The 25,800-nt window shown below is 44.8% G+C and overlaps 1 protein-coding gene across 37 annotated transcripts in view; it reads right to left on the bottom strand.

Moving 5' to 3' along the window:
* Tcf4 (transcription factor 4) overlaps positions 1–25,800 on the bottom strand; it is a 346,347-nt gene that overhangs the window by 5,326 nt on the left and 315,221 nt on the right. For 23 of the 37 annotated variants that reach the window (XM_063277624.1, XM_039097159.2, XM_039097169.2 and 20 more), the window contains 3 exons: positions 6,392–6,527; positions 4,294–4,456; positions 820–1,049 (listed from right to left, as the gene is read on the bottom strand). In XM_063277624.1, coding sequence (XP_063133694.1) covers positions 820–1,049; positions 4,294–4,456; positions 6,392–6,527 — 529 coding nt within the window. The remainder of the gene's footprint in view (positions 1–819; positions 1,050–4,293; positions 4,457–6,391; positions 6,528–25,800) is intronic. The other 14 variants (XM_063277625.1, XM_063277626.1, XM_063277621.1 and 11 more) reach the window with 1 other exon arrangement.

The following is a 25,800-nucleotide window of genomic DNA, read 5'->3' as shown; positions in this document are numbered from 1 at the left end:
ACAAGGCATCCAGTCAGCGCAGGGCTCTTCCACAGAGACGCTCCTCTGCTCATGCCAGACATTCAGACTCCATTTCACGTGACCAGATGAGGGGAGCAGTTAGGGAAGGTGTGCTATGAGGTGGCCCATCTCAATGGCCATTAACTGCACGCAGAATCCTTACCACCACTCTACTGTATAAAGGCAGGCATAATGGCCTAGGCCTGATGTCCCTGCACTAGAGAGGCAGAGCCAGATGTAAGGTCAGCCTGTGCTACAGAGTTCTAGGCTAGACTGAGTCACAGAACAAGAGTCTTCATTGAAACAAGAACAGCCATTTTAAATAATGGGACAGGAAGATAGATGGCTCATCAGGAGTGATTACTGTGCACGTACTGAGAACCTGAGTTCAGTTACCAAACACCCACAGTAAAAAGTCAGGTGTGGTGGCGAGCTGGCAAGAGAGACAGGCAGATCCTTGGTACTCACTGGCTAGCCAGCTCTAGTCTAAAGGGAAAGCCTCAAGTTCCAGTGAGAGGCCATGTCTCAAGAAAGGAGATGGATAACTCTAAAGGAATGATGTCCCAGGCTAATTAACCTCTTTGGTCTACACACACACACACACACACGCACACACGCACGAATGCACGCATGCACACACAAGAATGGGATGGAAATAGGTTGGTAAATCCCGTCTCATGACTGAGAACACAGACGGAAAAGCTGTAGTACAGCACCAGTTAGAAGGACCTTCTACAACTTAATTACAGGAGACGGATTTTGATACAGTCCCACACCCAGGCAATTCTTTGGAGGGTGCCTGAGCATCTACGCGCTGACCTCGCACTTGCTGCTCCAGGCTGAGGATGACAGCCACTGCCTGGTGGAGAATCAGGAGCTTGGTCTGGGGCTTGTCGCTCTTCAGGTGGAGCTGTACCATGCGGCCCAGCTCCTTGAAAGCCTCGTTGATATCACGGACCCTCAGGCGCTCACGGGCGTTATTGGCCATCCTCCGCTCCTTCTCACGCTCGGCCTTCTGCTCCGGGGTCAGGTCCTCATCATCGTTATTGCTGTAACACAAGACGGATGAGACCTTTACTCACGGTGTTGGGAGATGATGTGACGGAATCTGTATTACATTTCCTTTGACACTTGTCATATTCATCCTTTGACTTTCGTCTGACCCAGGAGTTGGTTTAGAAAAGAGCTCACACGAAACTTTTGGTTGCTCCCCAGAATTTTACCGGAATCAAACAGGAGAGGATGAACTGGACATAGAGGGAGAATGAAGACCGCAAGCTCAGTCTTAATGCAGACAGTGACCCAGGCTTAGCTTATACTTATACAAACACTGACAGATGGCTTAAACTGTCTTTAAATGTTTTTCATGCTGTGACATTTGCAACCTATGAAAAACAAGTGGTTGACAATCAGATTTTGGTAGATCACAGTCAATACAAGCTAGGTTAACAGGAGTATGAAATAGAAATATCAGAGAGCAGACTGTCCAGTCCACCAACCTTGTCTGAGTCTTGAGAAGATTTCCTGTACACATTGAATAAAGAGTTGGGAAACAAACAGACATGATTTCTGTGGTCTTTCATATTATGGCTTGAAATCTCCAAAAGAAGCCGAGGAAACCTGATTGGTAGCAGCTATGTAACATGATACAGGCCCAGATACCCCCTCTTAGAGCTGACCGTGATCTCTGTGAGTCACAGAGGAAGCAGAGCAGGATTCGCTGTTAGCACTAAAATATTCTATGATTCATCGCAAAAGCACGGGCTCGGTGTGCATAAGGTCTGACCGTCTCTGATGGTCATGGTGACCCTCTGAGACTCTCTGCAGTGGAGGGTGAACAGAGGGGCGGATGAGCCATCTGGAGAACAGATCATTCATGGATGGATTCATGGGGCCAGGGGTTCAAACATTTAGAGGGCTATTATAAGGAAAAGAAAGTTTAGAGGAGATTTAAAAAAATAAAATCTTATGAAAGACAACATGTAAATAAAAAACTCTAGACAAGATACCATGAGGGAAAATCTTTTCTGGATTCTGGACTTGAGAAACGTTAGGGAAATAAAAAGGAAATATCGCATGTGCATGCGTGTACACACACACACACACACACACACACACACACAGAGACAGAGACAGAGAGACAGAGAGAGACAGAGAGAGAAAGACAGAGAGAAGGGAGGTGACTACTTTGAGGACAAGCCACTGGGTACAGGATATGAAAAGAGGCTGAAAATCCGCTAGGCCCTAATTGTTCAGAGTCAAGATGATGAATCATCCTACTTAGAACTGAGGATGTGGAAGACTCGTTTTCACTGTGCATGTAATGAATGCTGACTTCAAAGGTATGGGTACAGCCTTCCTGTGCCATCTGCCCTGAACCCACGAAGCCCTATGCAATGTCCATGCCTGTGTTAGGAAATGCTTTCTCTGTTTCTTTCTACTCTTGGGTTTTTACAACAGGGTTGTCCACTCATTTAGAGCAGTTTGTTGTTTGTTTTTGGTTGTTGGTACACGGAGAGTGTCAGGGACCTGGGTTCACTCTTCTGTATATGGTTTTCCAGTTTTCCCAACACAGGGAAGAAGAAACAGGCACACCGCCAGATACCAGAAAGAAGGGAGGGAGAGGAGAGTGCGCAAATGCTCAAAGTCTAGGGTGGGCTTGAAGGGAGATGTCATTAAAAGCTGCCACTAAGCACAGTGAGCGAACGGTAATAAGAAAGGGAAGAAAAGCAAGTTCTCAGGTGGCATCCCAATTGTAAGCAGGGACACCTGCCCTGGAGAAGGACCAACCAGGAGGAAATGACAGTGGTCTTCTTGGACTCTGTGAAGCACCTGAGGGATGTGTGGATGCTGGGACAGATGAGGCGTGCTGGGGCGGGAGTGTGGAATACTCCAAGGCTGGAGTAATGACCTCCTAGCCAGCAGTGGGAGACAGCACACCCCATGACAAGGCCCCTCCGTCACTGCTCCCCCTTGTCCCTCTCCCAGAATGTTTGCTGGTGGCAAGGGAATGCGGGCTGCATATATTGCTCCTGCATACCATCAAGCAAAAAGGTCTAGTTGGGTCTCTGTTAGGGCTATCCCAGAGCAAAAGATTGGCAACGTTTTTAGATACTGACCATGTGTGGTGCCAGAAAACGGGAATCTGTCCTCTAAAAGTTTTCAGGCTAATGGCTAATTAGAAATCAGTTACTCACCTAAATGAACTGCTCATGGGCCTACACTAGGTTTGAAGAGAACCGCTTCTCTGCAGACTCCGAGAAGCATGTACTGTGACTGGCATGGGGGTGACTGTTAACGAGAAGACACTCAGTGGCAAGTGAAATGGTGTTCTGAAACTTCCAAGAACCCGCTAACATGTCTCTGTGACGGCCACTAAATTACCAAGAACCGACTTGGCTAACAGAGAAGCTGTTCAGGATGTGAAATCCCCACCCAAGGATTTCTCGCCACTGTGGCCACAAATCAGGAAACGCCAAGGATGGGGAGAGGGTAAGAGAAGCGCAAACAAGGAGTAGCAGGACACAGAATGTAATTTTTTCATGGTAGCTATAAAGACATGAAAAGGCAGTGTGAATTTGATTCATGAAAGATGCCAGCTATAGCCCTCCCGCCTCCTCCCAACCACAACCTTTGAAAGAAGCTGTAATCTTGGCACCAGTGGGTAATCTGCAAAGAAAATTAACCCAGGAGTGAGGGATGTGTATGGGTGCCATGGAATTTCAAATCATCCTCTGTGTGTGTGTGTGTGTGTGTGTGTGTGTGTGTGTGTGTGTGTGTGTGTGTGTAAGAATATTAGAATTTATTTTACACGCAGCCAACCTGTTTAGGATAAAACTGAGAAATCAGAACCTTCTTGCTTTAGAGAAAAAGAAAAAGAAAACTTACAGTTGCATATACAAGCAATTGACTCTTTAGTGTGGCTAAAATCCGCCCTTTTGGAAAGATTTTAGGGAGAAAACCATTTCTGAGCAAATTTGAAGAATACAGTTTTAACAAGAAACTGTTTTCTTGAATCAGGTATAAATCAGGTACACTCCAATCGGGTACAGATAATTTTGTGGTGCGCAATTAGCATTGGGTCCAGATTTGTAACTTCACAGGCCTTTAGGCTCCATTAGAATGCAGGTATCTTAAAGGATACCTGAAATGCTTCTAGGATAGGCCTTGCGTTTTCCTCTCATCGGAGGCTTTACCTGACAGGAAAAAACTAACCAGTTTCTTCCTGTTCTGTTCACTTCATCAAAGTCCAGTAAAGGAATTAAATGAAGCGACAGTATTATATACTGTTACCTAGATCTTGACCTAGTAATTGATTTGATATCCTTCTTGTCGTCGTCTAGTTTCTTGTCCTCGGAAGATTTTGTGTCCTGTAGGTTCTCATCGCCCTCGTCGTCGGACTTGATCTCAGAGCTGCCGGAAGACACACTCTGTCCCTGGAGGCCTGGTGGCATCCCTAATCGGAAAAGAAACAGAGAGATCAGGTGATGTCCAGAGCGCCATGCGTTTAAGCACACGCCTTCACAGAAGTGAAAACCTTCCGGCCAGAGGACCCGCCTGTCCCGGGGAACTGGGATCCCTCGTCACTTCTCCTGCTGTCTGCTGAAGTTTCAGAAATGCACCTGTGGGAAACAAGTTTCCCTCGCATCGGCTCTGAGGTTAAATTCTATTTTGCAATCTTTTGGAGTAGATGGTAATTTCACTGTCTACAAAACATCAACTTAATTGCGATGAAAATCATAATCATGAAAATCATACACCTCAATGTTCTGATTAAGAACCGGAGTAAATATCAGCTATTATATTGAGTTTCTTCCATATGCAATGATTTAATAGAAAAATGTCCTTAAAATATAATTCCCAGGGAGTACGCTAAATACGTGCAGTCAAGGCTTCAATAGATACCCTAATGATAGTCTGAAATTAAGCTTCTCTTATGTTTGAGGAGTAATCAGCGTTTAAAATGGGGACCTATGGATGGGGCTGCGCTGCTCACAGGAGGAACCCGGAGTTTTATCCTTGCTCCACTGCTCACGCTCATGCAACATTTGGCAGGTGAGTTGTTTGTGTGTATGTGTCTCTGAGTGTATGCTCACGTGTATGTGCCTATGAGCATACGTGTTCTCCAGAGGAGGCGAGGGGAGAGCATCTGGTGTCCTTCCTTCTCTTATCATTCATTCTCTGCCTACCCTTTGAGGCGGGATCTCTCCCTAAAACCCAGAACTCGTGTCTTCCTGGGCATCTAGAAGCCAGCAGGCTCCAGTGGCTCTCCTGTACCCTCTCTTGTGGGAGTTAGGGCTGCAGGCGTGCAAAGGGCGCTCAGTTAGTTTTGTAGGTGCCACATCTAATCTCTAGTTCTCATGGTTGCTTAGCAAGTGCTCTTAATGTCTCTCTGGCCCCCACATTACATTTAAAACATGACCTTAATGTCATCTATTTCTCAGGTTGACGCGTGCCTCTCGTGGAGATCTTCTACCTATACTCTCGGTATTCTGAAAACTTGTGACTGAGAATTTGTTTCAGGGGCCGGGAGCATTTGTACCATTGGGAGCCCTGAGCAAGGCACAGTCCACTGCCATGCTATCAGAATCTGCTACTCTTCAGCTACAGTTTGAGAACGGCGTAACAGAGAGTAAAAAGAAAAGCCAAGGGCTCACTCTTGCTTGGGTAAAGAGTGAACAACTCATTTGTATCTATAAAAAGTATACAATGTTCACACTGCTTAACGGCTGAAAGGCTAGTTATAGGACTCCCCAAGGTAGCATTATCCTGTTTATTTTAAAAGTGGAAGGAATGAGGAGACGCGGGGCCATTGTTCGTCTGGCCCGTGAGTAGCACAGGAAGCTGGACCCAGGTTGAGTCTTTGTAGCACAACTTCCTGGGGACATGGCAGGTCCCTGTATCTGGGGCAGGGTGGGGGATGCCAACATGGACATGACACATGGTTCCCGGGCTTGATCACTCAGGAGCAAACAACAACCACCCCAGTTCCTTTTTAATGTACCTACATTTCCTTCCATCTTGAACAGCAGAAACAATTTCCTTCCTACCCATTTGGAAAGCTCATTTTCAGGCCACAGCTAACCGTATTAGGGGATCTGAATGAGTGAGATGTGGAAATAGCTCAAATAACATTTCCTCTCGGCAGTCTGTCGTCTCATTCCCTACTCAGATGGGACTGGGATGTCAGAGGGTGTCGGAGGGTAACCGTTACCGAAGGAACACAAATTAGCCGGCCAAATTCTAGCTCCTTTCCCATTATTTACCACTTTGGTACAAAATTTGGCTCTTGGTTTTCTGCCAGGGCCTCCGACATGCTGCCAAAGACGCTTAAAATCTACATGAAGTCGGCTGTTCCCCAAAGGTCAGCATGCCTTCTGACCTGACTTACCTCTGTAAGGGTCTTGGGGTGGGTTCAAGTCAGGGGAAGTTGCAGACTGGACTGGAAGCTGTGGAACCGGAACCTGGTTTGGCAGGAGAGAATGGCTGCCTCTCAGTGCCACGCCATCTTCACGGTGGGCCCCGACCTGAAACAACAAAAGGAATCAGGGCACTGAGTGTGGACTAGGAGGGACAACGGCTATTTCCCAGGGGTAGCTAGGACTTGATGCAATACCAGTAGCCTGTGGGAGTTTGGGGGAAGAGCCGCCCTGTGCATTTCACTAGAGGGCGCTGAAGGACTGCACATACACCTACAGGTCTGTACAAAAAGAGAAAAAGAAAAAAAAAAGAAAAGAAAAGAAAAAAAAAACAAAACCCAAAACCCAAAACCCAACACTTAACTCTCAGTATGATGCCATGCCTTACATCCAGTGACAAACACAGCAGAGCAGCTCAGGCAGGTAAAACGTCAAATTGTCTCCCAGGGTGCTGCAGCGGAGCGCACTGATTCTTACCCATCTGTCTTCTATCATGTCCGCCAACAGATCCGACAATTATCTTAATGCCCATATGCTTAATTGTGGGCTTCCCAATTCCCCCATTGCTATCGGAAATCCTACAGGAATTTCAATTTGGCATTCGGCTTTCATTTCAGGGGATAAGATTCCCAGGCCTGCCATCCTTTTCTCTTTTCTTTTTTTTTTTTCCTTTTCTTTCTTCCCTTTTCCTTTCTGCCTCTCATTTTCCATAATGCCAGCTAAGTCTCTGACAGCGGAAGCTATGCAGCATGGGACATAGCCCCCTGCTCGGTACGGCTATAATAAAATGTCACCTGGCTCTCCGAAAACTGGCGGCCCTTTCCAAATTAATGTTCACTGTGTTTCATCAGCTGCTGAGCTCCAAACCCAAAGGGGAACCACTTCTGCCAAGGCCACCACACCGGAAAATGTACCAATAAAGGTTTTATTAAACACACCAGTAATGCCATCATTGCCGTGTGAGGATGTTTGGACGTTTTTCCAGCTTCCTCCCATCCCCACTACTTGGATCTGAAGAAAGACGCCGGAGTACAAATACTCCTCATGCTTCCGAGAATGAACTTCCAGAGCTCAGCGCGGTTACTTGACTTGAAAAGATTACCATGGCGTTTTGTGACATGGTGCTACCTATGCTGCAGTTCAGTGTTGGTGAGGCCGTGGCACTGGGGGTGTGGTTGCTGACTCTGTAGCACACGCCTTGGGGTAGAACCACTAAGAAGGTGGAGTCCGAGGCACAGGAAGTTCTTACATTTACCTCTGTGTTTCCAGGTGTCGATTTAGAGAGCCCACTACCCAGTGACTATACCAGAAAAACATGTATCCATGAGTGTCTACTGTGGAGAATCAACATTTACTTCTCTAGTGAAAACTAGAAACGCACAAAGCAAAATTCTTCAATTTTTTTTGGCCACCAAAATGTTTTAAATAAGTATTTCTGAAGATGTGAAACAAAACTCCCATCTCTCTCTCAAGGGTTTTGTATCAGACCCAGCCCTAAACTGCACACACTCATGTGCACACACACACACACACACAGACACACACACAGACAGACACACAACACACACACAGACACACACACAGACACACACATACACACAGACACACACACAGACACACACACAGACACACAGACACACACACAGACACACAACACACACACAGACACACACACAGACACACAACACACACACAGACACAGACACACACACACACACACAGACACACACAGACACACACACAGACACACACACAGACACACACACAGACACACACACACACACACACACACACACGTAATAGAGAAGAAAATAATAATCCAGGTCAGTGACGGAGGTACACCTGCACTCCTGTAATTGCTTATAGATTCAAAGCCCAATGACAGAACCCAACAGCCCTGAATATTAGGTAGTGTAAATGAACGTTTCCGCTGAGGCCCAGGGACAGCCCAGTTCTGTGAACTTGTTGCCTGTGTTCAGCATGAACTTCCTGAGTGGTGCACACTGAGTCTCCACGAGGAAGATTCTTCAGATGTACCCGGAACCCGCTCACCTTCCGAAGCAGCCCATTCTGGTTTGACCACAGATCGGCAGGGCAGAAGATCACATTCACAAGCCCCAGGGTCAGAACTAGAGTGCCACAGACTACAAATCCTCTCTCTATAAGCAGGCAGGTTCTCTCTGAACTCAGGTCTTTTCCTGGAGGGAGGCCATGCACCTATTCCTTCACGGATGCCTCACTTCATGCATTTTTGATTTTCCTCAGGAACAAGAATGGCAGTCACTTTCCAAGCAGGTTTAAGTTTGTTATTTTTCCTCTGGAAACCCCAACGCATTCAATATCTTGTGTCTCCAGAGGGGTGCCTCCAGGTTGGCATGCCAGAAAGTGATGCAGATTTGACCTTCGTGTACATGACAGCCCTTCTCCTTCAGCCATTTTAAAAAACATTCACGGGCCTTCTCTGTAGGCAGCTGTGGGAGGATTTAAGGTGCTGCTTCTTCTTGTGGCTTTCATTTAAAACAGATGCTAATTGAATCTTTTCCCTCCTAGTTCCCACAATAGGGAAAAAGAACTTACGGTCTTGCTATATTCTACATCTTGGCTGACTGTGAAAGTCGGGGTTACAGAGTGAAAGAAGGAAGGTAGAGCCCCAGCTTCTCTGCTCGCTCTGTGAGACGGGCATAGCTATCTTAAGTCGCTATAATGCAAAATGTTAAGAAACAACACTAGAGGCAGCAGAGAATAAGCCCAGGTTTAACACAAAAATTCTAATATTATACGGAAACAGTAGTGCATAACAGAATAGCTGTGCACAGGACTGAGCACGTTAACCAAAAATACTCGCATATTATATAAAACTGACTTCTGATGAAGCTCAAGGACCCTGGAGACTCGGGCTAACCTTACTGGCCTTACTTTTGTTCACAATCCGTGTTTCGTTCAGATCTGTCTGACGTTAAGTCCTTTCAGGGTACAATGAGGGGACATATGGGAGCTGATACTCGTTACCTCATGTCCCTTTCTCTTTTGGATTTAGGGAGGTTTGTTACTTTACTTTTGTCTTTTATAGGTGTACTTTCAAACAGCCATCATTTCTCGTGTGGAAAGTTGGGGTCACGAGTGCCTTCCACGTGTCAGTGTTCTATGCGTTTTGATAACCTCGGATGGGTCCGGCTCCAGGTGGTAATGAGCTGTGACCTATAGCTGTGGGGTAACAAACACTCCAGTCTGAGGAGTGACCCTTGATAGCTTGTCTTCTTGGCCACAGACAAGTATGCCTCAACCTATTTGCTTATCTCTTAGAAATATCGTCTCTAGTGGCACCAAAACAAGGCAGGTAGGTCGGTGGCACAGGCTAGTGCAAACCCATTAATTACAGCTATCCAGACAGACAGAGGGCCTCCCCGCCCCCACCTCAGGAATTTAGTCACCTACCACAGGCTAAGTATACGTAACCAAACAAGTTCCTTTAACCCATGGATTGATTATTAATATGATATAGCCTGTATATTTTAAAAATTCCTCATTTATTAAAGCTCTGTTTTGATGAACTTCATCTAGATCAAATAGAACTAAAAGTAATTAGCAAGAATGGTTAAGTTTTCCTACTACCAAAGAGACTCTTCTCCCTCTAGTCACTGTGATACGGTTGGAGGTACCTACCCACCAAAGGTGAAATTTAAAATGAGTTAATTTAATTGCTTTTGACCTATCAGATATTGTTTACTTAGTTCGCGCTGTGACTGTACAAGTGCGATAAACAGAGAGATGAGGCCCGCCCTCAGGGGCTTACAACAACCCTTGTCAAACCATGTACTGACCAACTCATGTGGAGTTCTGATGAGATAGAATAGAGGCTGATTTAAACAAAAATAAAAACAAAATTCATAATAAAAAAAAGCTATAAATTGGGCTTGGGGCCCAGAGAGCACTGGAAACCTAAGACCCTTTCTTTCCTCTTACGGAGCGCCTGGTCCCACTTGTGCTTCTGGAGAACCTTCGCTGTCCCCTGGCTCTGTAACTGCTGTGAGCAGTTCAAAGTTCCGAGGTCAAGACTGTCTGAAGGACCGACCAGCTCCTCACTCTGAAGCTAACCCAGGCCAGAATATGCATGGTCTGCTCTGTGCTCGTGTGGTTCAAGGCTTACGAACTGAACAACGTAGCCACCTGGGTCTGCCCCTTCTGCAGACCAGGTCAACCATGTAAACAAATATCTGTTACTCTGGATCTCAGGTCAGGGCACTAATTCTGGCACAGCCGGAATTGAAATTCGTCTGCCTCAGTTTATCCTTAGGAATAATCAAATTCGTTTAGGCATATATTAACTTTTTTGAATCGTACACGTACCATATAATTTAAATAACCCCAGATTCTGAAGAAAACGAGGCACATTAAATTCATAGAGCATAGAATTTAAGGGATTGGCGCAGTTGTTCTCAACCTGTGGGTCGCCATCCTTTTGAGACCTTTTTACAACGGTTGCCTATCAGATAGTCTGCATATCAGATGTTTACATTACAAACATAGCAGAAATCCAGTTATGAAGTGGCAACAGAAATAATTTTATAATTGGGGTCGCCACAACATGAGGAACTATATTAAAAGGTCACAGCATTAGAACTGCATTAAAATGTCCCACTGGGTTAGAGGAACACAGAAATCTAAGCTTCATTTCAGAGAAGAAATCTAGGAGTAGGAATGGCTGAGTGACTTACCTAACAACTAGTTTAGAACTAGAAAAGATCTAAACTAACTCAGAAAGCTTATGATATAAATCAGTTTTACGGGGCATAGAAATATACACCTAGGAGAGGGAAATGAGTTAAGGGGCACAGGGGCTTGCCTTCTGGGGCTTTTGTTAGAAAGCTCTGTGTGTGTGTGTGTGTGTGTGTGTGTGTGTGTGTGTGTGTGTATGTGTGTGTGTATGCATAAAACATATATATATGTATGTGTGTATATGAATATTACATGCATGCATATATTACATTCAAAGATCATTTTATTTTTATTACAGGAAAAAAAGTCAGAGTTGACCAACTCAGGCAAAGGCCAAGCTGTCTAACTAAATTACAGAATTTAATATTTGCCACGACTCTTCCAACATAAACAGATTTGAAAGACAAGCAGTCTCAAATTAGGTGGCTGTTGGCCAGGCTGATTTTACTCAGGGACACTGAAGAACATCTCAGTAAATACCCTTGTCCCTACCCTCCAGCTAACAACAAACACCACAAACAAAAAAGATATTCAGTGCTTTTGCTCTCTTTGTTTCCAGGGAGTATTGTGAAAGTAATTATTCTGTTGTATTTAAGAGGCCTATTTCATGGATGGGAAAATGTATTAAATTTCATTTGGCAGTTATTCAATTCTAGTTAATGTTATCGCCAGAGATAACTGCTTCCAAACAGGCTTTCAGACCCTGGCCCCGCCTACCCTACCATAATCCTTCTAAAAGAGCAGGATGGGGACTTTTGGCAAATGTCATCTGTCCCTGTCGAGACCCATGTGACAGTGGCGCGAAACCAGGCATATTATTGGAACTTTTGCCTTATTGAAAACTGATGTTCGTTATTGATCGCTTCCGGTTTTCAGAAAGTCACACACACACATACACGAACTGGGGGTGGCCCTCTGTCATTCTGATGCACTAAGACAGCAAACATTTTTGGTGTTCCAAGGAAATCTGCCTATAAAATACGATTTATAGATGACAGTTAAAGATATTCAATTTCCGCTCCTGTCACCTTCCTAGATCTCGGTCATATTAGAGGAAAGCAAACTGGTTTTCACCTATGAGCAACATCCCATTTAGGCAAAGGGTGGATCCTTTAACCAGACAGAATTCAGAAGGGAGATTCTCAGTGGTTCCTAGTTGGAACTCAGAGCTCATGCCAAGCTAGCAGTGGATCAATACTGCAAAGGATGTACCAAAGGCCCAGGGACTTGTAGGACACAAACCAGAATTCTAAAGGCCAACCACCATAGGAGAAATTTCTATCGTCCAGGATATCCTTGAGCCATGAGTACAATTCCCTAATGGCCCAGCTTCTGGACTTATCACTTTTTGCAATCATTCACACAATTGAGCATTTCAAGGACCCTCACTGAAAGCAGCGCTGGGTCCAGTTCCTGGGTTTCTATTTCCTTGACTCTTTAAGCATGACTGGGAGATGATTTCATAAACGCTGTGAGAATACCTCATACCCCCCACCCCCTAGAAACCACACTTTATCTGAAATTTACTGTGGTTTCTTTTTCTGTAATCCTTAGACATTTAGTTAATGCTTGTTCTGAGGTGAAATAATTTTTAAGATGATTTCACATTTTCAAGATCGATTTATCTTATATGCGTGAGAGTTTTCCCAGCATGCACCTGTGGTACAGGTACCATCTGCATTCGGTGCCTGCAGAGGTCAAAAGAGGGTTCAGGTCTCCTAGAATTGGAGTTACAGATGGCTGAACCACCATTCGGGTGCTGGGAACCAAATGTAAGAGCAGGCAGTGTTTTAACCACTGAGCCATCTCTCTGGCCCCTTTAAATGATTTACATAGAATCTAACCAATGGTGGCTTTCTTTAGTCATATTTATCTGTCATGTGACCAACTGGACCACTCCCCTGGACCATCCACCGAAATGGTTATAGCTCTGTGATGTGGTTCTAAAGATGCAAACTGGTAAACGCTGAATTCAGTTCGTTTTTTTTTTTCTATGTCTCATGTGTTGGGACTGTTTCGTTTCTCCCTTCTGTATTTCTACCGTTCAGTAATTCTAGCTCTTTACCTCATTTTCCTACAGTGGGGGTGATATTAGGATGCAGGGGGTCAAGTAGGGACTGGCAGGGCTGTGATTGGGGGAGCCCAGTCCCCTCAGCTCCAGGTAGCAGGCCACTAAATCTGTTGTACGGAAGTAACGTTGATCCAGCTGTGGTGAGTCACGCCCATCTAGCACGGGGATTATGGCGAGGAGCTGCAATTTCCTGCAAGCAGCTTCCTTTGTTTAGAAGCCAGTTGGACACTTGATGCCACTGGTAACTGTGGATCCCTGAAGCACACCTACTTGTGTGTGCATTGGTCACGCGGCTGATTTCACTGCAAACCGTTCCGGAGCCACACAGACTGCCCACTGCTAGAGCCATACTGTGACGTTTAGCATCTCCTTGTAGTTTCCCTATCTGTGGGGAGCTGAGGAAGAGCTCAGTGCATGTACAGGGTGGATGAGGTACTGAGGAAGTGTAGATTGTTGACACAGGCAGAGCCATGCCAAAGAACTGTACCTCAGATCCATGGGGATTGCCAAAGCCTTCCACTCAAGGTGAAGCTAGGAGTGATGGCCGAGCCCTACTCGGGCCTGAGTGTGAATGTTGGCACTGTGTGCAAGTAGCAACCACAGATGCTGATCACCTACAGAAACGTCCTACTGAGATTAGCTAATATATAATATTTATAACCCTCTGTGTTATAAACAAGAAACACGCAGAGTCTCAGGTTGTTAGCATAGTTGGTGCATCTCCATCAGAGCAGACATAACCAACCGATCCCAGCTTCGATGTATATGCCTTCTCTTCCCTTTGTGCTCATTCTTTCTTCATTCGCTTTCCTCCCCAGCCCCTCCCAGCACCAAGCTGTGCAGGACACAGCCCCTAACAAATGCTCTTCATCTTTGGACTCAGATTCTTTCCCCAGGATTCGACCCCTCAGTCAGGGTTCGGCATAGTCAGTGTTCTATGGGCCAAGTCTACGAGTCCCACCTTCTGCTGTTGGTCCTTCTCCTGGACACATGGGACTATCTCAGTTGTCTCTTATGCTTAAATTGATCAGTCTGAATCTTTCGCTATCTCCACATGACTCCTCAGTGACTGGGCTCCCTCCAACATTACTGTGGGCCAAGTGAAGGCCTGCCTGCTGGACTGGTCTCTTCTCCTGACCTGAAAGCTTGTTCATTATATCCTCCGTAGACTCAGGCTGGTCTCTAAACCCATCAAGATAGCAGAGATTGACATAATTCTGCATTTTGCCACTGCCTGGCTGGGTCTGGGGAGGATCCTATTCTGGCTAAGTCATTAAAGGCACCGCACATAAAACAAAGCCAAGGCACCGGCCGCTGACATCGGGCACAAATTTTGCTATGCATAAAGCCAATGCTTGCCTGGGTTATGAATGCCACAAGGGCCTGGGGCTCTAGTGTGCAGGACATCACTGTCATTGCAGTGCACAGGTGACTGTACCCTAAACACCAGTGGTGCGCATCCAGGGGAAGAGGTCTGACCTTCAGAACCTTCGATAATGCCTAATATCCATTTTTGCATATCTCTGACCAACAACAGACGTTCCATTTAACTTAGCAAATGCCTTTCAGACGTCCGTATGCCAAGCACTCTTTAGGCCCTCGCAGGGGAAAAAAAAATAACCGAAGACAGACATATCTATTACTTAATAGTCACATTGTAATGGTGGCATAATATCATTATGATATGAGACAAAATAAAGTGGATTTCTTAAAAGAGAACAAGGTCACAGAGGGTTTAAAGGATGATGAAGTCATATCTATTTGGGAAAAAAAAACAGGGCAAGTGAGATAAGTTTTGAAGGACAAGAAGGATTTTGATGGCAGTTCTCTAAACCTTGCTGTAACAGTCTGATATTTGACACTAATTACATAATCTCCCACTGTAATGGAAAATTTATATTTTTATATCAATAAATGGCATTAGACAGTCTCTCTGCCCCACTCTCTATGTCTCTGTCTGCCTGTCTATCTAGCCCACCCCATCCCACCCCACCTCTCCCCTCCTCCTCCTCTTCCTCTTCTTCTTCCTCCTCTCTCTCTCTCTCTCTCTCTCTCTCTCTCTCTCTCTCTGTGTGTGTGTGTGTGTGTGTAATTCTGTGTCTTTCTGCCTCTCTGTACATGAAGCAAACAGCTCAAGGCTCTGTGTTAACATGTGTTTTCATATTGTCAGACTACATACCTCTGACAGAAAGCAGATTTTTCGAGCAGACCATTCTAAAGCTCAACAACTCTGCTACAAAGCACATACGCAGGGCACTGCGGACACACATGGCACCTCGCTGTACGCGAGCATTATTGGCTCAAATGATTCCCTCTTATTTAACTGCAACGGAGGCTTTCATCTCCCGCCATACAGTAATGGCTTCCATATGACCAGTGGCTGCTATAAATAAGATCAAAAGCCAAAGAAAGGATTTAATAAAAGAAAATGACATTAGGAGTAGCATTAAATCAAGGAAAAATGCCAATATCCATTTTTTTTTAATTCTTTCTTGGGGGGTGGGGTGGGGCGAAAAGACTCACAATGCACTAAGTGCCTTGTTCAATATTTCACGGAGCGTCGCTGCAAAGAGCAGGTGTGTGGAAGGTCTATCCGTGCATGTCTGACCATGGCAAAGGTTTAGTGGAGGATGGTGAAGGGTAGGGGCCATTTACAGTGGCTATGGAGAAGCAGGGACGGACGCAATAGCTAGTTGGATGCTGTGAAGTCTATGGTGGACCGTATCCAGCAAAGGCCTTCGCTTCTCTCTGCCCCTTTCTGCCCTAGTTAATGGGGACAAACTTTTTGGTAATCTCAGAGAATCACAACATTGCTCAACTTGAGTACATGTGTTCTGAGAAAGGAAGTTTTTTTTGGCAAGGCAGAACTGTTACATGGAGCCAACTTCCCAAACAGATTTTCTTCCATTTTTTTTTTTAAAAGAGTTTACAATGTTAATCTCAATTCCGACTGGATAAACAGCTGTTAATAACTGCCTGCCCCCAGAGGAAGAGGAGGCTTATTCCCCTTCGTCCTCAGAAGGGGTACCTGCCCTGCCCTGCTCTGATCTCTAGTGCTTCCTCATGTTTCTCTTTTGCTTTTTTGTCAAAATTGCTTCAATGAGGATTTTGCCAAGCAGGCTTCATTCCTCCCTTTCTCCTTTGATAGCCTTAAAGAAAAGAGAAAAACAAAACCAAAAAACCCCTGAAACAAAAAACAAACAAACAAAAAACCTGCCCCAGACCCAGGCAGTTGGGCTGTGACTTATGTAAAATGGTTATTTCACGACTGCTATGTTTAAAGAGGAAACTCAAGCACTGAAAACCTCGGAGGAGTCGTAGAACCTCAGACCCTTGGATCTGTAGCCCTGGAGAGGAAATGACCATTTTGGATTCCTTCACACTGAGCTAACTACTCTCTTAAGGGCTAGCTGTGTTCAAGGACACTCTGTTTCTAACGGTATTGCTAATGCGATTACTTACTCCAACCCGCTGGTGTCCTAAACACGGGAGCAAACTTCGCCACTTTTTCCTCTAAGAGGAAGTCCCCTGCAGCCGATTCCTGAGCCAGCCAGCCCCTGGCAGCTTTCTTACTTGTCCATGAGCACCTGCTTTCGCAGTGACCTCAGTTCTATATCTCAAGATTCAGACAGTTCTCAAAACAGCTTTTAAAACAAAAAGCAGCTGTTTCCCATCTAGTCTACAGGGGGAAAATTGGGCAGCTTACAGAAATGTTACCCAGAGACTACCACTCTCCAATAACTTTCACACACACACACACACACACACACACACACACACACACACACACGCAGCTCTACTGCAGAGGGGCACTTGTGCAGAAGCTGGGGAAGAGGCGTATGTGAAATGAAAATGTGCAAACTCAGTTCTGTGGCTTTTCACAATATGTCCAATTAGCCGCTTTCAAGGGCATATGGCTATGGTACGACAGCGCTTCCCCTTACTAATATCGGACAGATCTTTTGGCTGCACTCAGCTTTATGGCTCTCAGATGATTTATGGACGGAGTGGAAGCCATAATTAAGCACAACTGTGAATGTCAACCAATTAGATCTGACAGAAAATGTAGCTTCCCGTCTTTCAGTTTTTAGCCCCAAAGCTGAAGTTTTCCTAAACCCTCTTCTTGCTGTGAACCTGGGTTTTGTTTTGTTTTTTGTTTTTTGTTTTTTTTTGGTTTTGTTTCGTTTGTTTGAAACACATGTTTTTTAATCGGCTAAAATACTTGATTTGAAAAATTTACAGCCACAATAAAAGTTAAACTAACACAACAGCCAGGGAATTTGAAGAAATATAAAATGGCCAAGGCCTCAGTTTGGCTTTTAAACGGTGCCAAGCTATACCAGTATTTTCTGTTTTGGTATGAATGACATAACCATATTACTTCATGAACTGCTACTTTAATTCCCAAGGGTGGAAAATTCCATGAGTTAATTTAATCTGGATGTAAAAAAATATATACACACACACGAAAACTCACTCTTCCTGTGGACTCTCATATTCGATGCTCGAACCGATTGCTAACACTGCTGCCCTGTGGGGGAGCAGCTTGGGAGTGGCCTGGGCTACCAGCTGCAAGGCCAGACCCTCAGGGGATTTCCTTGCTGCTCTGCGCATAGAAGCACCTTTCTTTCTTTTGAATTTTTTTGAAACCATGTTTATGCTCTGGCTTCTCCATCATGTCTCTCTGTAACTGCTAGAATCCTGCGTGGACTTTTGCCTGCGTTTAGTCTTCTCCTAGTCTGATTATTTCCTGAGTCTGTAATTCTACCTCATTCTAAACTGAGGTGTGCACTTGTACTACAGGTTGGCCAGGACAGGTTGCCCTGAGATCCTAGACTCTAACATCTCTAAGGAACCCCACTCTGTCCAAAGCTAGCTGAGACACAAGGGAGGAACGAAGGTGTGGGCTTTCAGATGTCCAAGAATGTATGTTTCTTCCTTCAGAAGCATCTGCTGTGAGAAAGTAGAGGCAATACTGACTTTTTTTATCATTTTATGACTTGAGGATTATTCATATATCAAATTATGGGCAGGTTAGCATTGCTCTCATATTTAATAAACAGTTTGATAACAAGAAGGACGGCTGAGGTATAGAAGCATTTGCTTGCCCTTTCCTCCGTCATTTAAGAAGAAAACAGACAACTTTCAAAGTAGGACGAAGCTAGAGGGTTCCTTTGAAGTATGTGTCTCATTTTCACACATGGAAATGGGGAAGAGGGCAAGGTTTTAAAATCCCATTTGCTCACAGCGCATGGCTTCAGGGTGCTCAATAGGGGCAATGGATCTCTTTGCCCCAGGAGCATGGGAAGCAGAGGGTTGGGGTTACACCTCTAAGCAGACGGACCAACAGTTTCCGTGTCACGAGGCCTGAATTTGAATAGAAAACGCTAGGGGAGATCAAAGAGAGTGTAGCTAGGGGAACCCACAGAGGTGTCTATGGGCTGGAGTTCTAGCTACCGCTCTCCAGGTGGAATGGGTTCACGGTGCAGCAGTCTCGACTGTGGTTGAATTAGGGCAGAACCCAACTGTGGCAGAAGCTGAAGGGTTGAACAAAGAATTCCTAGTTGGGAGAACTTTGTAAAGCTCTTCTTCTCTTTTTGTCTCCTTATTCTTTTTAAGTATGACAGGGATATTGAAGAAACATCCTTTAATTGAGGCTGCTGTTCTACTCTCAGGAATATTTGATAATCGAGGAGATTATCCTAGACAGGGGAGTTCTAGAGGCAAGGAGCTATCCTGCTTTTAAAAATAAAACTCCCAGGGGTTGGGGATTTAGCTCAGTGGTAGAGCGCTTGCTTGCCTAGGAAGCACAAGGCCCTGGGTTCGGTCCCCAGCTCTGAAAAACAAACAAACAACAAACAAACAAACAAACAAACAAAAAACTCCCAGTAACGACTCTTCAGTAATGGCTGAATGTTGAAGGTCATGATCCTTGGTGAGATTCTAAGGCAGGCTGTTTAAGTCAGTGTCTACGGGACATGTAAGAGAGCAACGGCCACTTGAACTCAATCTGGTTGAAACAAAACCAAGATCCTCTAGGCAAAGCACATTTCCTCACTTCCAGTGGGTGTTTGCATGCCTGGACTCTTACTACAATAGGGCAGACATTTTATAACAGAAGTGCCATGAACAGAATCAGGGGATAGAACTGTCTGTGACCGAAAACTCCAAGAGCAGGGACCAGTGTGGAGAGTGTTGTCTCGAGCCTTAGGGCGTTTTGGTCCGTGTTCTTTCCTGGCCAGCATTTTTATTGGTGGCTTTGATGTGGACTTTAAAGGCACACATCACATCTGCCAGTGATACAGCTGGCAGAAGATAGAACTGAATGAGGGCGTGAAGTAGCCCTGTAGACTGGAGGCAGAGGGAAGGCGGAAGTGTGAGATTCGAAGGGGTTCTGGACATGTAAAGCACTAAGCACATCAGGGCGGGGTCAGCACCCATGCTTAGTCATGGTTTATAGATTACAGGTTCACTATGTGTCAATGAGACGGGGAAGGTATCAGTATTAGCAAGGAAGATTTGCTAGGCAAACTGAGCAGGATGCAGGGTGAATTAACAAGTCCATGCTAAAAATCCCTTGAGTATCATGTGTGTTTTGAGATTCCATTCGCCAAAAGTTCCTTACAGTGGGAAAGTGGCAATCTTTTGATCAATCTAGAGAGCGTGCAGTATAAACTAACGGGGCTTTTGAGGGGGACCCAGGAGTTTCAGCTGCAGGCTAATATTCGAAGATATAGATGCTGAGTTTAAAGAACAGAAAACGCTGAATTGTCTCCCTACAAACACAAGCTCGTGTGTGTATATCGGATGAACTTGGGAGCAATTCTGTGGGCAGAAAAGAGAGGCAGAATCGGGCAGAGGTGAAATTTGCAACCTATTGAGAGAAACAGGCTTTATGAAAGAGGGAAATGATGACCAACATTTTGGCAGATGATTTATAAGGAGATTGGAGTTGAGATGGCCTTTAAGGTCCCTGTGGTTCTGTAGTAATGACTGCACACATGAAGCATGTGCCCAAGCACATGTAGGACTTTATGGACTTAAGGACTGCGAAGACTAAAGGGGCTGATGCCTCTGCTCATCACTTGTCAGGTAAAGTTCCTACTTCCTGTGTCCGCCATGATGACCTGCCAGTCAATGCTATCCCGGCAGCAAAGTGATAGCACTCACTGGGTCCTCTCTGTTATACAGTCCAGTATGAATGACAGAGCTAAATTACTGCTCACTAATGAGAGTCCAGGGACAACTGAAGAGTGTGCTTGAATTCATTACCTAAGCATAAGGAATAGCATGGTCATAAAACCACTCATTGATTTGAAGCTGTTGGGGTACTGGATAAGAGGGGACATGGACTGCATAGGACATGGGGGAAGGGTATTAAGACCAGGGCTACAGGTCAGTAGTAGAACTACTTGCCAAGCATGTATAAGGCCCCGAGTCCAATCTCCAGCTGGTAGAGTTGCTGGCCTGTCTGCTGTTTTTAAGCCTAGCTCAACGATTAACTAGCCAAGCAATCATGGTTGAATCACTTCCCCTTTCTGGGTCTCAGTCTTCAGTGGCAAAACAATGGCAGCAGGCTGGCTTTTGAGCCGTGTTCAGAATCTAAATTCAATGATCCAAACGCAACCATGCAAGAAGTAAGTTGTTTGTCCATGAAGTCTTACGTCCGCTAAGTCCCATCATGCTGCACACTAAAGATTGTTGCTTCCTTGATACAAGTTCATTGAATACATTTTTAAACCAGAAATAAAACTCACTGGAAAGAAGGAAGTGGAGCTAAGATTTATATGCATCTGTGGGTTCTAAAGTGTGTTCCACAATCCCACCTTCTCTGAGAGGTACAGTGGAGGGCAAGGAGGGGAAGAGAAGTTTCACAGGGTTCCTCTAGCTCTTAATCAGCCGCAGTTCTTAAGAGATCACTACTGTTAGGTCCTGTGGTATAGGCTTGTAAGCCTAGTGAATGGAGGGGGGCGGGTTGAGAACGGAAGACTGAGAGTTCAAAACCACCCTGAGCTAGAGAGTGAGTTCAAGGCAAACCTGAGTATAATAGAGGAATTCTGCTTCAAATTTAAAAAAAGAAAAAAAGCGGGATGAGGGCCAGGGTCATAACTCAGTGGTAGTACACCTAGACAAAGCCGTGGGTTTTATAGGTGTACACACACACACACACACACACACACACACACACACACACACACACACGGCACTTCAGCTAATCATGACACTGCCCCTTCTAGATAAGAGAGTCCCTGTTTTCTTATAGGGTCCAGTGGGCGAGCACACAGCAGTTGGTTTAAAGATAGCGGTTCTTTCTAACTAGCTTGTCAGCCCCCCTGAGACCAGCGACCATAACCGAGCACAGTACCCGACACCAGTTACCACAGCTAAGTGTTCTTGAGATGAACAAGCAGAATTTACTAAAAAGGGAACTGAGAACCACATGGACAATAAATACAGCATCGCTGAGTCTGTCTACAGGTAACCTACAGGGGCGCACACGGGGCCACATGAAGACATGTTTGATGTCTGTTTTTGTTCCATTAAGAGACAATGTGAGGTCATTTGAAAGGGTTCTTTCAGGCCTCATCTGTGAGTATGAATAGCCAATGAGTAGGGAAGAGAACTGGCTTTGGAAGGCTGTTTCTAAAGCGGTTTGCAGGAGAGCAGAAGATTTAAATGCCAGCATTAACCGTGAGATGTGCGTGGACATAGTTAAGATTTCCTAACTAGGTCAGAGACAAACCCAACTGTTTCTTTCTCCTATCCACGGAGTTTTGACTTTGCCAGGGAAGGAGGCTCTTATGGTATGAAACATTACTTGGTGACTTAAAACTATATCCTTAGGGATTCAAGGGGGAAGAGCTTACGACTCTTGGCCACTCGGCATGTATATGGTGACTTAGGAAGGCACTTTGACAAGGATGTTTTACCCTGAGCATGCTAAACCTGCATCCTCCTCCCCACCCTGGAGAGAAGAAAGTTGCTCTGGTCAACCAGACCATAAAATACACACAACCTTCTTCTACCAAGCAACATTTATCAAGATACAAGAGTCACCAACTTCTTCTTTGCGCCAAAACTGAGTTCTGAAAAGGTGTGTTTACAACTTACAGGAAGGGGGTGTGGCAGTAAAACAGAACAGGGAGCTTGGAGTAAGGTTTCCAGGCTTAAATGTAGCCACAGGACTCATCTTGTTTGGATTCGTGAGGCTCGAATCAACAACCCCGACAGCCAACATGGTGCCTGCCCCTCACTGAACTTTTAGGAAGGCCACCTGAGATGCTGTGACCAGAGCCTAGACCAGAGGGGCCAAGTTAGTCTACTCCCTGGGAGGGAGAGCACATATAAAAGGTGGCACTCAAGCACCATACACAGCAGCCAGGACCAGTGAAGGGGCACCTATAAAGGACGCACAGCTATGTGAAGCCGGGTAAGATAACTACCTGGAAGTGTTATGAGTCACTGTGCTATGTGAGGGAGATGCTGGGGTGCAGAAAATGACTGTTACAAACAGAAGCAGCGACGGATGGCTTCCTGGAAGAGGAAGGGTTTGTCAGAACTTTGACAATGGGTGAGAAGAGAGAAGTGGACAGGGCGGATGAACTTAGGACATATGCAAACGAAGTACTTGGTGGGGCCGGTTCTGGTAATGCACATACACTGGCCTGGCTGGAAAACCTTTGCATAGTGGAATGGCAAGATGCAAGGCTATTATTGGTAAAGAACCAAGGGTCTTGACTGATGAAGAAGCTATTCTTACAGACAATGGAAATTCCTTCAAAGTTTCTGAGAAAGGAAAAGCAGACAAATATCTAGACATGCTATCTAGAAAGCCCCGCATATCTGCTGCTTGCTCCAGTGGTATAAGCCATATTCAAGCGTGTGTAGGGGGGAAATCCCTTTCATATTATTAATAATTAGTAAATTACCAAAGACCAAGAGAGATATCTTGTGACTCAAAGCTAAGGGCAGTATGTGGGCAAGTGCAGGAGATAACACACTGGCTGGGGCAAGACCGCAGTGCTCCCCACCAGTCAGGCTGCTGGGGAAAGGAAAGCTTCCATGATCTCCCAATGCCTCAGGCCATTTTGTTTTGATATTCAGGAGGCGGGGGGGAGGTGGGGTGGGAGGAAGAAAGAGGACCAAGGAAGTCAAGACCAGCTAGAGCTGTCTGTTCTTTAATCAGGAGGAATCATGAGGCAGAATTAGGAGATTTGCTCAAGACAAAACCAGCCTTGGGATGAGTCTCAAGTTTCTGCACCTCAGTTCCACTCCAGAACAACAGAGAAAGGTGTGGAGCTGAGAGCCAGTCTCTCTCCAGCCCTTCCTGCCCTGCTTCCTGTACATACCTCCCACCGCTACTTTATTTCCTGCAGCTGGCTAAGGTTTGAAAGCCTGTTTCATGTGTTAACATTCAAATGTGGAAAACATTACCAGCAAGCATCCTCCTTGAACTTTTGTTGTTGTTGTTAGGGGTCGAGGGGATTTTTCTTTTCTTTTTTTCTTTTTTTTTTTTTTTGCTTCCTCTCAAAACTTTTTTTTTCTTCAATTGTGGAATGTGTCAAATGGTCAGAGGCTAACTTCACACTGACTAAATTTAAAAATAAAATATTTCCTTTGTTCTTAGGTTTTGGTTTGCGTCGAGAAAAGATTTGCCAATCCAATCTCTTATGCACGTGATGAGCTTGGATTTTTAGGGACATGCTGCATGGTTTCTAGAAAGCGAAGAAGGTGATAAGTCTTCTATTGGAGTCAAAGGGCTTAGGCTGTTGACACCCACATCTCTGGAGTTAGGCCAGGATCTAGCTGGTTCCACAGTCCCTCCTTAGAGTGAGAGGGAACTTTTGTTAAGTCAGGAGAGCTGGCAACTTGGTGTCTTCTATACAGAACCCCAGCAACTATATCCAAGAGGTGTCTGTAATATTGGCCAATCGTTTGCCTCTTTAAAAATTGTTCAGTTCTAGTCTCTCTTTACTTCCCATTGGGGTCAGTTCACCTTCCCCTGTCTAAAAGTAATTCTAGTGGTTTTTTTTCTCTCTTTTTCTTTTCCCTTTCCCCTTGTCCCATCTCAGAATCAGACTCAGAGAGGCAAACCAAAGGTCAAATAATTCCGAAGAGCATCGATGTGCGGTTTACTACGTTAGAGACATGCGTAGCCTCCATCTGGTATTTAAGAACAAACTACATATTTATGGGAAAGACAGTTTTTACATCAATGTCTTGGGTGCGTGCCGCATCCGGCTTAACATATGCAAAGTGAAACGCGGCTTCAGAAATTAGTCTATTTTTCTCTTGATTGAGAGCAGATATCCATAACTGGTTATAGGGCGCAGATCTGGGTTTTAATAAAGCCAGATTTCTTAATTAAAAGCAGTGTTGTTTAAACACTGCAGTCAGGGGAGGGGAAAAAAAGAAGAAAGCTGTACAAACGAAAACCTCACATTAAATGCATCCCTAGTGTTTAACACATTACCTGAGGCCAGGCTAAATTAAAATCTAGACTTTCCCTATGTAAGCTCTTTAGCGACTGCCAATGAACATTCAAACAATTTTTACTCAGTGATGGATTTTTAGGGTAGAGGTCAAGATAAAGAAAAAAGTAAGGAGAAAAAAAAAGATTTAGCATTGGCATTCAAAAATATCTTTCCACGTTTTAGAAGTGAGTTCATCGCTTCTATTTATAAATGCGAATTTTTTTTTTTTTTTTGGTTTCTAATCGGTTGCAGGTTTCAGTGTTACACTGTGCATGGAGGCACTCTGCATCTTAGTCTTTTAATTAAGAGAAATTGAAGAAGGATACCCTCTATCTCCCCCAAGAAAAGACTGTTGAGCAAGAGCTTGAAAAGTTGCACAAGACTTCACAGTTACTTTGCACTTCCTTTCGGAAACATCCCCAAGTGAGAGAAGCTGCACTGAGAATGGAGAGTGGACTTATACCCAAGCAGTCTGGAAGCCGGACATGGGACAAGCAGGGCAATAGGATGCTTGTCACCAGGTATGCGCAAGGGGCAGAACTACTCAGAAGTCAGCCATAAAGTGAAACTTACATCATTGTCAGCTAATGGTTATCTCTTCATATTTTTCTAATAAACGGTCTCTGACTCCCACAAAAGGCAAATAACACAACTGATTTCTAGCCTCCAACCCCGAGACCGAAAGGCATTATTTTAGTTTCTTAAAGACAAACCAGACCACCGCCATATTTGGAATGCCACTGATGTAGCATGAGCTGGAGTTGTGGGTTTTGATCGAAGTTGTCAAGATGGATAACTGAGATTATGAACATCGACCTAGCAATTTACTAATCCCTGTGTGGGATGAGAACACATGCCCACACGGAATCTTGTGCATGGATGCTCACAGGAGTGTTTGCTTGTTTGCACGTGTCAAAGAGGGAAGGTAGCCATAGGATCTGTCAGCTGGTAAGTGGGAAATGTATCCTGCTTTATGGAATGGCAAAAACAAAAAACAAAAAACAAAAAACAAACAAACAAAAAAAACCCAACGAAACCATGTTATATGGTAAAACAGATAAACCTTAAAAAAGATAAAGTAAAAGAAGATAATCAAAAAAGGCCAAGGGATAGTTTAATT

This window comes from Rattus norvegicus, chromosome 18 (assembly GCF_036323735.1).
Source record: "Rattus norvegicus strain BN/NHsdMcwi chromosome 18, GRCr8, whole genome shotgun sequence".
In the NCBI taxonomy this organism is placed as follows: domain Eukaryota; kingdom Metazoa; phylum Chordata; class Mammalia; order Rodentia; family Muridae; genus Rattus; species Rattus norvegicus.
Note: the sequence above shows the minus strand (reverse complement) of the source record. Positions and strands in the feature narration are given on the sequence as shown.